General features: G+C 40.6%; 1 protein-coding gene and 1 long non-coding RNA gene across 2 annotated transcripts in view; one reads left to right on the forward strand and one right to left on the reverse strand.

Moving 5' to 3' along the window:
- LOC132440012 (uncharacterized) overlaps positions 1-9,112 on the forward strand; it is a 401,492-nt gene extending 392,380 nt beyond the window's left edge. Inside the window, exon 4 of the long non-coding RNA XR_009522480.1 lies at positions 9,022-9,112. This is a non-coding gene — a long non-coding RNA (uncharacterized lncRNA). The remainder of the gene's footprint in view (positions 1-9,021) is intronic.
- Positions 6,633-15,793, reverse strand: part of BICC1 (BicC family RNA binding protein 1) — a 300,909-nt gene continuing 291,748 nt past the window's right edge. Inside the window, exons 20-21 of the mRNA XM_060034957.1 lie at positions 15,177-15,276; positions 6,633-9,290 (exon numbers count right to left, since the gene is read on the reverse strand). Of these exons, the coding sequence (XP_059890940.1) occupies positions 9,160-9,290; positions 15,177-15,276 (231 nt within the window). The 3' untranslated portion in view covers positions 6,633-9,159. The remainder of the gene's footprint in view (positions 9,291-15,176; positions 15,277-15,793) is intronic.

Consider the following 15,793-nt stretch of genomic DNA (forward strand, 5'->3'; position numbering starts at 1 on the left):
GTCTTAAATTTTTGAGACTTGTTTTGTGGCCTAGCCTGTGGTCTGTTCTGGAGAATGCTCCATGTGCATTTGCAAAGAAGGTGCATTCTGCTGTTTTTGGATGTAATGTTCTCTCTTTCTCTAAATATATAAATAAATAAATATATAGAGAGTCCATCTGATCTAATGTGTCATTAAAAGCCACTGTTTCCTTATTGATTTTCTTTCCAGATGATCTATCCATTGATGTAAGTGAAGTGTTGAAGTCCCCTGCTACTATTGTACTACTATCAATTTGTCCCTTTATGTCTGCTAATACTGGCTTTATATATTTAAATGCTCTTATATTATGTGCACATATGTTAACCAGTGTTATATTTTCTTATTGGGTCGACCCCTTTATTACTTGTCTCTTGTCATAGTCTTTGTTTTAAAGTCTATTTTGTCTGATATGAGTATTGCTACCACAGATTTCATTTCCATTTGCATAGAATATCTTTTTCTATTTCTTTTCTGTGTGTCTTTAGCTCTGAAGTGAGTCTCTTATAGGCAGCATATAGATGGGTCTTGTTTTTTTTCATCCATTTACCCACTCTGTATCTTTTGATTGGGGCATTTAGTTCATTTATATTTAAAGTGATTATTGATAGGTATATATGTATTGCCATTTTGTTACTTATTTTCTAGTTGTTCTTCTCTGTCCTTTTCTTCTTTTAGTCTCTTCCCTTGTGGTTTGATGGTTTTCTTTAGTGCTATGTTTGGGTCCCATTCTCTTTGTTTTTTGTGTATCTGTTATAGGTTTTTGGTTTGTGATTACCACGCGGTCCATATATATATGTTTATTTTAAGCTGTTGTATAAGTTTGAACACACTCTATAAGCTCTACATTTTTTTTACACCCCTGCAAATATGCTTTTGACATCATATTTTACATTTTATTTTGTGTATTCCTTAACTGTTTATTGTAGTTACGGTTGATTTTACAACTTTTTTCTTTTACCTTCCAACTAGATTTGTAAGTGGTTGATCCACTGCCTTTACTATATGTTTGCCTTTACCAGTGAGATTTTTTTTCTTTCATATATTTTCTTATTTCTAGTTATGACCTTTTCTTTTCACGTAAAGAAGATCCTTTAACATTTTTGTAAGCCTGGTTTAATGGCAATGAACTCTCAGTTTTTACTTTCTGGGAAACTATTTCTCCATTAATTCTGAATGATAACTTTGCTGAGTAGAGTACCCTTGGTTGTAGGTTTTCTCCTTTGAGCACTTTAAATACATTATGCCACTCCCTTCTGGCCCACAAAGTATCTGCTAAAAAATCAGCTGATAGCTTTATGGGGCTGTAAGTATGTAAGTCCTTATTTTTCTCTTACTGCCTTTAAAATTCTCTTTAACTTTTGCCATTTTAATTATGATATGCCTTGGTGTGGCTCTCTTTGGGTTCATGTTGTTTGGGAATTTCTGTGTTTCCTGGATCTAGATATCTATTCCCTTCCCCAGGTTAGGGAAGTTTTCAGCCACGATTTCATCAAATACATCTTCTGCCCCTTTCTTTCTCTCCTTCTGGAACCTCTGTAATGCTACTGTTAGTATGTTTGCTGCTGTCCCATAGGTCCCTTAAACTATTCTCATTTTTATTTTTATTTTTGAATACCCAAAATAGTTTTATTTTAAACATTTACCAAATTTAAGTTTTGCTAACTTCTGATACACAGACATGTATATCTATGTGACTGTTTACATATGCATATATAAATACATAATTCACATCTATGATAATATTTTGAACTTTACCTATGAAATTAATTTCAATTGGGGTCAAATATTTCATCTTTTGCAAGAAACCTAATTTGTTCATGAAAATCTTGAATCCATCCAAGGTAAGGAATAGAATCTCGGGTAGGACTGGGATATGGGAATGGGGTGGTCAGACATGCCACTAGCCCATACAGGGTGCATTGGTGCAAATTAGAAAAAGGAGCCACATCATCTGGGCAACACGGCCATGCACCAATAAACTCAGCTTGGTGAGTGGAGCAGGACTTCAGCTCCCATTCCCTGACGCAGCTGGATGACTTGCACTGGGTGCAACCGGCATGTAGGTGGCAGTCCTAGAGGGACGGCTCAGTGATGGTGCAAGCAGAAGATGGTGTTCTGGCCACCCTTGTACAGCTCCATTCCTTGCTAGACTGATTTAATTTGTCTGGAGGAGTTCAGTCGGGTAGGGATCTTTTCTTCTCACCACTTCTGACGATTTAGCTGAATAAGGAGATCTCCCCGATTGAAAAAGTCCATTTTTGAGGTTCAACTGTGCTGATGGCCATGCAGCCTCCAAGTGGGCTTTCATGGTTTAATCTTAGGAGATAGCCCAGTGTTGATTCTTGATTCCTAAAAAAGAATATGCTGTCGATCTGGCTGTAGATGAACTTTGCAATTTCCCGGAGCCTCAGCTCGGCCGCCTCACACCCGGGGTCGTATGAGGGGCTGCGTGAGGAGCGAGGAGCGGGTGGGGAGCCACCGGGCCGCGCCCCAGTCCCAGGCAGGCCGGCCGGGGAACCAGGGCCATGCACGCCCCTACCCTGACGGCACGGCCAAGCTGGCGCGCAGCGTCCCATGCCCTTCAGGCTGGCTCCAAGGACTCCTATTCTCGTTTTTAAAAATTCTTTTTTCTTTTTGCCATTGTGATTGGCTGATTTCCACTATTCTTTCTTCCAAATCACCTGTGCATTCTTCTGTCTTATCTGATCTGCTGTTGATTCCCTGTAGTGTATTTTTATTTCACTGATTATATTCTTCAGCTCTGACTGGCTCTTTTCTATATTTTCTAATTTTTTGAAGTTATTGCCATATTCTCCATTTTTCTCCCAAGATCAGTAAGCATTTTTGTGACCACTGATTCGAACTCTTTATCAGGTAAATCACTTATCTCTGATTCATTAGGGGGGGTTGTGGAGTTCTATCATGATCTTTCATTTGTAACACATCCTCTGTCTTCTCATTTTGTTTGACTTTCTGTATTTATGAATTAGATGAAACAGTTACTCTACCAGTCTTGAAAGCATGTCCTTGTGTAGGAGCACCCTTATGCAGACTGCATGTCTTGTGGCTTTGGCAGGAGGACTGGAGCTGAAGTGGTCATGCGCCAGGGCTTCTCCCAGGGCATGCCAGGGCAGCCACCTTGGTGGGTGGGTCAGGGGGCGGGGGCGGCTGGGGCCAGAGCCTGGTGCAAGCCAGGGCTTCTCCCAGGTTACACTGGGAGCCACCACCTAGATGGGTGTGGGGAACACTGGAGCCCAGCACGGACCAGGACTTCTGTGGTGCACCGGGGGCTACTGCCTTGGTGCGTAGGAGGGACTGGAGCTGGAGCTCAGAACAGCCTGGGGGGCATGCTATCTTAGCAGGCTGGCTAGAGTGGCAGGTGCTTTTCAATCTGTTGCCTCTATGCTGGGACTCAGAGCAAGTAACACCTTTAAGAGCAAGTTTTGGTTTCTTGTTGTCCTCTGGCTCTCCTGGTCGCAAGCCCCACTGGTTTTCAAAATTAGTTAAGGGGGCTCATATTCCCAGTTCTGGTCCCTAGGGCTAAGGTGCTCTATTTGGGGTTTGAACCCCTCATTTCTTAGGGAGGACTTCCAAGTTTGTGATATCCCCTTCTGCTTGTGGGTCACCCATTGGGGTGTTGGTCCTGACTAGATGGCATCTGTGCCCCTCCTACCTGTCTCGATGGGTTTTTCCTTTATATCCTTAATTGTACAAGAGATGTTCTGCAAGCCTTCAGGTTGCTCTCAGAGAAAGTTGTTGTATATGTGGTTGTAGTTTGGGTGTGTCCATGGGAGGAGTTGAGCTCAGAATCTTCCTACTCTGCCATCCTGCCTCTCTCTCATTCTTTTTGTTCCTGTGACTAGATAAGGTCCTATCTTCCAGGTTGCTGATTCTTTGCATGGTCAAGTGGGCTTTTGAAGCTCTCTATTGAATTATCAATTCATTTATTCTGTTTTTCAGCCCTAGGATTTCCCTTTTGAGTTTTGTTTGGTTTTGGTTTTGGTTTTATTGTTGTTTTGCTTTTGTTATTCGTTTCTATTTCTTTGTTAAATTTATTTGGTTCATGTGTTACTTTCTTAATTCCACTGAGTTGCCTGTGTTTTCTTGTAGTTCAGTAACTTCTTTAAGAGGATTATGCTGAATTCTTTGCCTGACATTTAACAGTGCTCCATTTTTTTAGGATCCTTTATTAGTGCCTTATTAATTTCCTTGCATAGTGTCATATTTACATGATGTTTTATGGTCCTTGATTTCTTACACTGGTATATTTGAATAAGTGGTCTCCTCCTCCAGACTTTGCTGGTTCACCTTGGCAGAGAAAATTTTTCACCAGTCAGCTCAGTTGGGTTTCCAGGCGTGTCTGCTGGTACCATCCTTGGGCAGGTGGGGAGCTGCTAAGGGTCTATTTTAGGGCAAGACAACTGTTTGAGCTCTAAGGTCAGGGTGAGGTATGTGCCCCTAGCTGAGAATAGCTGGATAGACTGCTGCTTGGTTCCCTGCCCAAGGGAGGCTATAGGATGTGCTCCACATTTGCTTGGTGATGCTTGTTAAGTGGTCATGACTGGCTTCTTTACTCAGCAGTAGGTAGGGCTATGTATTAGCTTGCCTTGCAGGACTGCAGGACAGGACCCAGGGGCTGCACAGCTTGTTGTTTGGGGACCTGAAATCAGGCAAGAGTGTAAAATGAGTATTTTGGTCAGGCAAGGCCACCAGTTTTGCTCTGCAGATGGGAAAAGCCATGGATTGTGCTCATGGGTTTTAAGTGACACTGTAAGCAGAGCTATTGGAGCGGCTATGCAGGGTGCTCTGGTTAGGCTCCCCGATCAGGAAGCCTGAAGGAGCTATGAATGCAATTATGAATTCATTTCCCTTCCCCAGTGCAGTGGGAGAAGCAACTCCAAGACCACGATGAGTCTCTTTGTTTGTGGTGGTGACTCAAGCCAATCCACGCCCCAAGTTCCCTGGCCAAAGAGGGCCACTTGCTTTGCCCTGGAGGTCAGCTCTGCCTGCCTGCCTCTCAGCTTGCGCGTTACTGGGCTATGCAGCAGCTTCCAGGCGTTCTGCCAGCCCTTCCTGTCAGATGGGGTGGGGACTCACAATCCACAGAGGGGGAGGCTATGGCTCCGCTCCCTTGCCTGGGTGTGGGCAGACCAGGCTCCAGGGCCTGAAAAACTCCTCATTTGAGCACTTGAATCAGGCAGACCTGCACTCCTCTAAGTTCCCTGGTCAGACTGTGCTACCGTCTTGGTTCTGCAGATAAGCAAAGCCGCTGCTTGGGACTACTACTTGGGCACTGCAGGTAGGAACTCACACTGCCAAGATCCGAGGGCTGGTTGTTGCAAGCCCCTCCTTAGTGGTGTCTTATCCATGAACAGTTGCTGGTTTTTCTTTTAGTTAGGGGAAGTGAAGTCAGGAATGACCTGTCACCATCTTGGTGACATCATTCTCTATGATTGCATTCTTGGAGTATCCTCAGGGGTAGCAACCTCATGTTCTTTCAAGGTAAATCTCATTTCTGAATACTGCAGAGTCACTGGGAGTCAAATCTAGGAAGTGATGGGTCATCATACAAAGCTGTATAACCCTTTTGGCTTACACACTCCTTTCAAGAATGTGATTGAATCTATGAAACCTAGAAGAAGGAGAAAGGGAGGCTGTGAATAATATTTTGCATTGAAAGCATAGGCCTGTTTCTATGAGATGGGTACTTTAAACCATTTTGTCAAAAACCGGGCTTTCTAGACAGCACTCAAGAGCTAGCTCCCTTGGCATGCTGTAAATGCAAGGAGGCCTGTGTTGAAGGGTAGGGTATTCCATCCTTCATTCCCTCTTCATCAGTTCCATCTTTCTCCAGTTTGAATGTAAGCTTAGGGAGAACAAGGGTTTATGTTTCATTTACTAGAGTTCCTAGAACAGGGCCTAGTACTTAGCCCTCATTTAAGTATTTATATAATGAATGAATGAGTGAATTGATGAATAATATTGGGTTCACAAGTAATATTTCAGTTATCAAAAGAACTATTTGCTAGAAACAATTTTTAAGAACCACCAGCATAGGTAATTCAAGTGGAGATAACTCTGGGAGCATAATGGGTACAGGGCTAGGGTTTCTTTGAGATTTAGACAAATCTCAGGATTAATAGTATAGTGCCAACTCCATGTAAGAATAAGTTCAGATACAATCTCAGAGCAAGGCACAGTAACCATGTGGTGTGATAGCACAGTCAGCCTCTGAAATGGGAACCTGGGTCAAGAAACCCTGCATCACTTTAGCAAGGAGCTCCTTTGCTTATGGATGAGGTCGTCAAAGCAGTCATAGACTTGAGTCTTTATTAAAAAAAAAGAATGAACAAGAATAAAACCTGTTCCATAATCTTACTCTTTCTCTATATACGTGTGGGTGGCCACAGAAACAATGATTGATTACTGGTCGTGGATTCTCTGGCTAAAATGAAGTGCCTTAGCTTCAGGTTGAAAATGAGGACTGTCGATGCAAAACAACAGGGCAGGGAGTGCGTATACAATTCTACTGCAGAAATGTCTTTCAATTCTGCTGAAAATATTTTTTAAAAAGCTAGAAACAAAGACACATTTCATCTAGCAAGGGCAATACAAAGGGGTTATATAAATTTATTTTTCATATAACACTTGATTAGTTTAGAAAAAAATTCCCATTTTCAATGTTTAGTTCCATCTCTCATTTTTTAAAAAAAATCACTAAAAGGACAAAAACCCACACAAAAATACAATCTGTATCTGTTCTATATTTACAGATAACCGGTCACTATTAAGGCACAGATTGATTAAAAACATTTATTCAAATAATCCAAATATTTTGTGCATCATATAACACTGACAACACCGTATACTGTAGTGTCATAATCCCTTCATTGCATCAAGAGAAAGTGAGAAAAGTAATTTCCAGTGTTTTTTATTTACTTTTTTAGCCACCCTAATCTGGTTTAATTGGGACAGTTTTCCCTTTGGCATAATATCAAAGCACTGTTCATAAAACCTATATCAACTCAATACTGCAAATCATTCCATCTTCCTCCTGTTGCAAATGCATGGTAAAGAGCTGGGGGGAAAGACTCCAAGTGATTATTTTTTATTTGGGGAGGAGGTCTTATTAAAGAAATGGTAAAATTCAGAGCACTGAGTTGTTGCACAGGAAACAGATCTGGTATCCTTACTCTATTGCTGAGTGTGTAGCATGCTGTGTTCATACAGCCATATAAGGCAGGAAGCTCCACGTGATGACCTGCATACATGTGACATACACGCAGGGTCATTCCACTGTACTTGTGAAGGGAGCGATTTAGTTCTACATCCATAAGCACATACAGTTCTGTTTGGGAACAGGCATCTCCTTAGTGCTGTTATAATTGATAATTTTATGACAGGCCCATTATCTATGCCTTCACGGTAACCAATACTCTTTTTTTTTTTTAAGTGAAAATTTTTCGGTGTGCAAAATTTCTCTCCGATTCTTGTTCTTACTTTAATGATAAGACTTAACCATGGAAAAAATCAGACAAGTATTTCTGATCCCACATTTGTATGAAAGTCCCCAATTGTTGTGTATGAATCTAATGCCTTCTGTGGAGAGCACGTGACAGTGGTTTATGTCCATGTAGAAAGTCTCGAATACTGAACATAAATAAGTCATTACAGTACAGGTAAGTCACCACGTGTCCTATGGGAAAGTTTTCCAACAAATTAATACACTTGGAAATAATATTGCTTTGAAGAAAGAGAGGCACTTAGTGATTGTCTTCATGGATTGAAAACCCTTCATAAATCCATAATAAGATGTCTGAAAAGACCTAGGAAACAATGTTGCCTGATTTCATGGACTTTCACAGTATCAAGATTGTAACGACGAGTTTAGCCACTTACAAAATAGTCTTTTATTTTTCCTCCTTCAGAACTCTGCTGTCTTTGTAAACTGTCACCCTGGAGACTTAAATAAAGCCTTTCCATTCTCAACAAACCCAAGTCTACTTCAAGCAGACAGATATGGTTTTAGGCAAGTCCTGTGACCACATGGAGCACAGCTAATGTGTACATAAGGACAGTGATGTATTTCTCCTCCTCATGGCAACAGTGCTGTCTTGTCAGATGATTATTTATCTTTTTTAAATAAAGTGACAATCTAGGGCTCCAGTTATTGAATGCCGTCCATTCTCTACCATAAATCTCTAGTAGATAGCAACTTAATCAGTTATGTACGGTATGCTTATAATATCTAAAAATAAAAGTTTGATATAAATAAGTGTCCTTTAGTGGCAGTATACTAAAAATAGCCCTTTGCCTTCAGACAACCATTAAAAACATTTTAGCAATAAAGGCAGCAGCTAAATATGATGACTGCAAAGGGTTAATATTGCAAAGTCCATTTGGTGTTTCTTTGCTCGCACCTGTTACAGTGAACTAGGTTCATTGCTAAGTGTTTCTAGGATGCTGACATACATGAACAGAACTGGTCCATAACCAAGTGGAGTCACTTACATTTCCCAAAGTCACAGACTATTCTGCACAGAAACTAATAATCCAGTACCACCATGTCAAATAAAAATTTAACGCAGTCTGATTTGTACCAATACATCAGGTGACAAAAACGAGAGAAAGAGAGATAATTTCCACAGGACAAGAAGTAAGAAAGTGTAAAGTGCTGAAAGACCTCAATAATTATTTTAAAGCAGTACCAGAAAATCCCACTTTGATTATTTTTTTTAAAAAATCCCCAAATACCCAAACAAAATAAGCAAACAAACAAAATAACTTCTGTGTTTTCTGGCATCCCAGATGTCAACTCAGCCTTCATGTTAAGTAAAAAAATCAGTGCATATGTTATTATATAGGTAAATAAAAACAGGAAATAAAGCCCTACCCTCATATTGCAAATTCTGTCCAATTGCCGTTAGGAAAAAAAAAAGTAATCCTCATGTGGCATTCTGTATGATGACATAAGAACATCATCATCTCTCTCTTCGGCAGAAAGTTCAGGTGCGAATAAGATGCTTTGGTCCTGATACCAGACACCCGAGTGCTGAGGACGGTGTGCAGTGAAGGCTGTTCACAGATCTCCTGCGTCCGACTTGACAGAGTTGGCGGGCGTGTGCCTGGACGGTACTGCTACCAGCGGCCACTGACACTAGCAATGTCTGAGTGATACTGACGGGGTAGCCTCCCACTTGCTCCGCCTTCCAGGAAAGAGGTGCGTGTATTTGGCGGTTCAAAGAGCTTTCTTCGGTTTTTATTTAGTTCTACAGAGAGAGAGAGAGAGAGAGAGAGAGAGAGAGAATCAGCACGTGGCAGTAGAGCTCAGCTCAGAAAATGGTGATGTGGTAGGTTCTGGGGGGAAAGTCAAGTAGGTAGCAAAAGGAAAACCTTTAAGTTGACCGTCAAGACATTTTTGAAATGCTAGAAAGTCTGATATGAAAGGTAGCCATTTGTAGCTGAGAGAACCAAGGACAGCGAATCATTTTTACTGCAGTTCGTAAAGTATCTGGGGACTATATCCTCAGAACACTCTCAAGTCCAAATATACAAAATAGTTTCACCGATCCCAAATGTCATTTCAGAGGCAAAGGGAGAGGCACCATCAAAGCTGGTGAAAGGCATATGAGAGGATGTATTACCAGTGATACAGAAAATTATTATAGCTCATTAAACTCATCCATGTCAAACACAGTGATCATTAAATTATTTAAGTCGACATGAAAAGAGGATCCCACTTCTAAACACCAGAATACTGGAAAAGCACACTGACCTGTTAATCCACAGCCCCGGGTACGAGGGAGACGCAAGAGGGAAGAGATACGGGGATATACGTATATGTATAGGTGATTCACTTTGTTATAAAGCAGAAACTAACACAACATTGTAAAGCAATTATACTCCAAGAAAGATGATAAAAAAAAAAATCCACAGCCCCGTGGCTCCACTGACTCATGATGACTACGCTCCTTGAGTCAGAAAGGGTTATATGCAGAAGCATATCGCATCAGCAGGAGGTTTCTTTGAATAAAAAATCAACTTAGTAAACATAGCAACAGTTAAGGAAATTAATACAATTGAAAACAACCAATATGTGAATCCAAATTTTCAGGGAAAAACAAAGATCCTCGATTTTCATTTTAAACAAACCAGAGTACTGGTTGTTTAGTTTATGTCTTTTCCCAAGTAAAAATTATTAACCAGAAAGGTGAAAGATGGAAGCAGCCTACCTTGTTTATGACTATGCAATACCCCATCCTCCCCTCCATACACACATTCTCAAATTCTCAAGTCAACTGATGTGATTATTACTAACGAACTCATACAAGTAAACAGAATTGTCAGACTCTAGAAAGCAGCGTTTCTGATAGCCACCAAATGCAAATATAGTTGACCTTCGAATAGCGCGGATTTGAACTGAGTGGGTCTACTTATACATGGATATTTTTCAATAGTAAATACTACAGTATTACACAGTTGGTGGAATCTGCAGATGCAGAGGAACTGTGGATACAAAGGGTGACTATAAGTTACATGGGGGTTAACTCCTGTGTGGTTCAAGGGTCAACTATATCTTCAAACTTATTCAATCTCAAGTAGACAGAATATATAGTTGATGTGTTCAAAGCTGTTGTCTTTTTCTCTGGGAGGGTAGTGAAGCAAGTGATTCAGCACCTTTAATTATCTGCATGGAACTCAGGACTTTTTCAACCATACACACACAGCCCCATTCTGAGCTCTGAGATTACACAGCAAGCTATGGCCTGCTACAGTAATGCTGAGGATGAGAACAGAGGCTCAGGCAGGTTGCAGTGGGTCGTAGGTGGCCAGGGACAGCCATATGGCCAGATGTACTCCTGTCTCCCAAGTGCTAGAAGCAGGATCAATACCCTTAACATTTTACCCCACTGCTTTCCAAAATGTAACTGTCTGCCCTATAGGGTGACGCATGAGTGAAGACACCTCTTTTCTGTTCACATTTAAGTCTTAGGGGAGAAGAGAACCAACAGTAATTTATTAGAGCCTATTATACGACAAGCACTTTACATTCGTTGTGTCCTATTTAAGTCCTCCTTAAGGGGTAGATAATATTACCATCCTCCATTTTATAGATAAGGAACCTGAGTTTTAAAAATAGACGAAGTAACTTGCCCACATGCCTGTTAAGTAGATAAGGAACCTGAGTTTTAAAAATAGACGAAGTAACTTGCCCACATGCCTGTTAAGTGACAGAGTTGAAACCCTGCCTGCCTGATGCAAAGGTCTATGCTATGGGCTTCAGTGGTCCATCCATTGGGCGGAGATCAACCGAGGTATCAGGAATACAAATTTGAGAAATTGGTAGTTTCAGGTATGTAGATAACAGAGCTTTCCTTAATATTTTATATGGATATCAAACTTACTTTTTAAATAGATAAAGCTTAGAAACTCTGAAGAAGCAAGGAAGATATTACAAGCAAAAGACACATGCAGGCATGCGTATAGATGGCTATTGTTTCAAGTTCCTGAAGAAACGCAGTAGCAATGACATTCCTATCACATGTATCTTGTTTAAAAAACAAACACATAAAATTCAGAGATCAAGACAGAATTGAATATATTTAAAGGCAAATTTATAGGAGAGTTGAGAATAAATGAATCCCCTTAAACACAGCCTGGGAAAGTTTTATCACCTTCAAATGAGGAGAATTTCTTTGGCCTCCATTTTCTCATGGGGAAATAACCCATGAATCAGGAGGACATTCCCACACTACAGAGAAGGAGAAGAAAGGAGTAAGTCAAACACCGTTCTCCATGAGCACATGAAAACAGTGGGGCCACTGAAGACAAAAATTTTTGACATACATTGAAAACTTCATTCTGAAAAGTCACATGAGCTAGATTTTTGAGAGGACAAATGATCATGAAGAAATTCAGCCACTCCCTAAAGATGTAATTTCTAAGAGTACATATATAGAGATATTCCAAGTGTGAAGCACAGAGATAAGTCTTTAAGATTATCAAGGATCAAGTCCTACTGAAGAGACTTTAGTTCTTGTTGTTTTTTAAATTAGAAAGCAAACTCCCTCTTCTGATTTTTTTCAGTAAGCCTAAGGGATAGTTTGAGAAAATACCAACCTTTTTCTTTGAAATTCCAAGGTTCACACAATCCTGGCAGCTCTCAGGATCTTGTTGCGGATCTGAACAGAGTCACAAACTAAAAGAATAGGTCAGGAAATGTTAGATCTACCTGAGGCTGTGGCGGAAAGCCTGTCAACAGGATGCTAAACTTCCTTTCACTGAGTCCCTGTAGGTTTAGTTAACCAATCACTAAAATACTCAGAAATCCATGAATTTTCAAAAAATCGTGGATTTGAAAAAAAGATGAAATTTTTTCTCTGATTCATTCCTATCAGAGATAAATCTCATTTCCTCCTATAACATTAAAATAAATGTCTTCTGGCCCAAGATTAAAAACAAACCAAAACCTTATACTGAAAGAACAACTCCGATTTTAAGTTAAAAATCTACAAAATTTTAAAAAGTAGTTTGAGCAAACTCTGTATCTAACCAAACTATGTAACCACAAGACAAACCTAAGTCAAGGCTGACCTGATATCCTGCCTCTACCTGGAAATGAAGTATTCTGAGACTTTGAATGTCTTTGTTATCAGAGGAATTGAACTGGAAAAAGAAGCTTTTTGATGAAGGGTTTCTCAATAAAAACTTATTCCTTGCAGAGAAAATGATTTACCAAGTTCAAACAAATGCACTTCAACAAAGTAAGGCAAAATCATCCTTAAATAATCAAATACTTCCCACTGTACAGAGCATTCATAAGGCATCTTATTCAAAGTCTCTAATTCCCTTTAAAAGCAAGAGGACCTGTGAACCTCACTGAGAGAGGCAGTCTATAGAAATAGGATATAACCTCAAAAGAACACATTGAAGATGATGATTAGAGAAAACATTCTTTTAAATGAGGACTCAAAACCCCTCCCGTTTTTGCACTCTACTCTCCAAAACCCACCTAGAATATATCACCAATGTATCCCAGAGTAAAAGTACTGAAGATCCACTTGGAATCTATGAAAATATTTAGAGATATCTGCTTGTTGCTGGAAGCTTTAGAGAGTTTGGAATTGGGTTGGTACACAAAGAAAAGACTTAATTTTCATTGTACTGTCACGGATATTCCACAAATCTCTAGTGAAAGATTATGGAGTTCTGAAACATACACTTCTGTGGTATAAGTGTGCGGCCCCATAGACATATTTTAACAGTATAGACATGGTGATTGAGTTAATAAAATTCCATTTTCAAATTAATAAGATAATGTAAAAATATATAAAGTTAATTTGGATCCAGAAGTAACCCTCTGAGACTGAGCTTTAGGGTAAAGAAGTTGAAAACTATCCTATTGCCACAGATAGTAAAAAAAAAAAAAAAGCAAGAACAATAATAATACATATCATTAAAACTGTAGGTTATTTTCACTGTGCCTGATGATGTACCACATGGAAGGACAGATTTTAGAAATGGAAGGTGACCTTACACAATCATCTACTCCAATCCACCTTCACAGTTAAGAAACCACAACCAAAAGAGGTTTGCAAACTCACCCAAGGGTACATGACTTGGAGAGGCAAATCTCAGATCTCCTTATGTGAATATAGCGTTCTTTCCACTATAACCAAGCTGATCTGATGAGTGAACAGGAAGCAGTGGCTGCCCTGTGGAGCACCATCAATGCAGCCGCTTGGGTATATAGGGTGGAGGAAGACTTCTCAAACTGATGTGTGCAGGACTCTATCCATACAGAAGCCTAACGGGCTGCTCAATGGCTGAATTTCTGCACCTGTTTCAAGGCTACTATTTCAAGGCTTATATCTGCTTCAGATATATACGATTTCCTGTGGGGAGGTGGGCGGCGCTGATCAGCTGCTATAAAATAATGCAAGCGCAATCTGCTGCTGAAAGAAAACGGAAAACCACCGAGGCTTTTAGTTTGATGGTTCAATTAGCGAATGCTGTTTAGAAAGGGCTTTCACCGGTTGGATGCCACTGCTGGCCACATAAAAGCATAGCCTACAAATTCAGTGTTTTGAAAAGCAACGTCATTTTCTCACCACACCTGACGTTTGGCTCTGTCTTTCTGAGAGACTGGCACACATATAAAACTGGCATTCATGAACTTGATCAGAAAGACTTCAAAAAGGAACCTCATTTTTCTGCCCCCCAGATTCCTTCCTCATATTTCTCTAAACACCTTTTTGGGGTACATTGTTATGTATTTGCCAACTCATCACCTGCCCATTCCTTCCACGTGGGAGGTACCTAGTAAATACGTATAGAGCATTTTCTTAGAACATGCAAAAGATGCACAAAGGCGGTGGTCTGGGAGACAGACCTTCAGACTTTCCTTCATTCTGTGACTACTTTTACGATACTACCCTCTTCTGTGACTCACAAATTCTATTAAAACTTGGGGTAGGGCTTCCCTGGTGGCGCAGTGGTTGAGAGGCCGCCTGCCGATGCAGGGGACACGGGTTCGTGCCCCGGTCCGGGAAGATCCCACATGCCGCGGAGCGGCTGGGCCCGTGAGCCATGGCCGCTGAGCCTGCGCGTCCGGAGCCTGTGCTCCGCAACGGGAGAGGCCACAACGGTGAGAGGCCCGCGTACCGCCAAAAAAAAAAAAAAAAAACTTGGGGTAAAGTTAAAAAGCATTAAGACAAGAAATACCAATTCTCTTTTTCTCTGGTGCAATGATCTCAGCTGCTATGCAGGAACACATGCATTTAAAGCGTGACAGCCAGTCCAGAATAATTATTAATGAACGCAATGATCATTGCTTAATACAACCGCACAATGGAGAATTAAACTGCTCCCTCATCCCCACGTTCTGCAAAGGGCAGTTTTGGTTAGATCTTTCCGAAGAGATCTGTTTTAAGGAAAGACGCTTTCAAGGCAGGTTTTCAGGCAATGCCTTGACAAAGCAGTGGGCGTATTCTTGGCATTTGTCACACTGTTAGTGGGAAACACTCTGAAACCACAACCCCAAAGCTGCCAGGTAGTAAGCAAGGGGTTGATGGGCAGAACCAGCCCCACTGGCTGGAGCCCAACGACAGAGGTTCTTCAGACTTTAAAATATGAACAAGAACATTTCTATTCACCTGAGATTGCAAGCAGCATTTTCCTCCTGGCACCGAAAGTTGTAATTCCCAGCTCCTTCAGATCCTGATCTGTGAGAGTGAGGAACGTCTGAAGATCGATCTGTGGGTGAACAAGTCATCTATAATCAATATATTAAGTATCTTTCTTCTTCAGCATAAATTCTACTCATTGCTACGCTTATTTTATTTATTAATTACGCTCTGCCTACTTTCAAAAAAGAATGGTGAGGACAATACAAACCTAAGGGACAAGAGTTAAGTAATAAAGGTGGTAAAATGAAAGTGATGATTCTAGCAGAAGACTTAATCTAAGCCAGTGATTTACTGCCATGGAGATATAAACTTAGGCATCCTAAGGTCTTAGCATCCTGGCAGCCAGGGCAAAAAGGGAAACAGAAATTGCACAGTTTTGTGATCTGATGAAAGGAAGAATACATACTTGTCCAGAAGAGAGAAAATAATTCTTAGTTTTAGATTCTGACTTGGTTCAGTATATCTCCATAAAAAGAGACTGAATAATACCATAAAGGGTATCTTCCATTGTGTTCTACATAAAAATGATAGCAGAATTCACAGTCTACCTCAGACCCATGACTCACTTTGCTTAACCCAGCAGA

This window comes from Delphinus delphis, chromosome 16, assembly GCF_949987515.2.
Source record: "Delphinus delphis chromosome 16, mDelDel1.2, whole genome shotgun sequence".
NCBI classification, from domain to species: domain Eukaryota; kingdom Metazoa; phylum Chordata; class Mammalia; order Artiodactyla; family Delphinidae; genus Delphinus; species Delphinus delphis.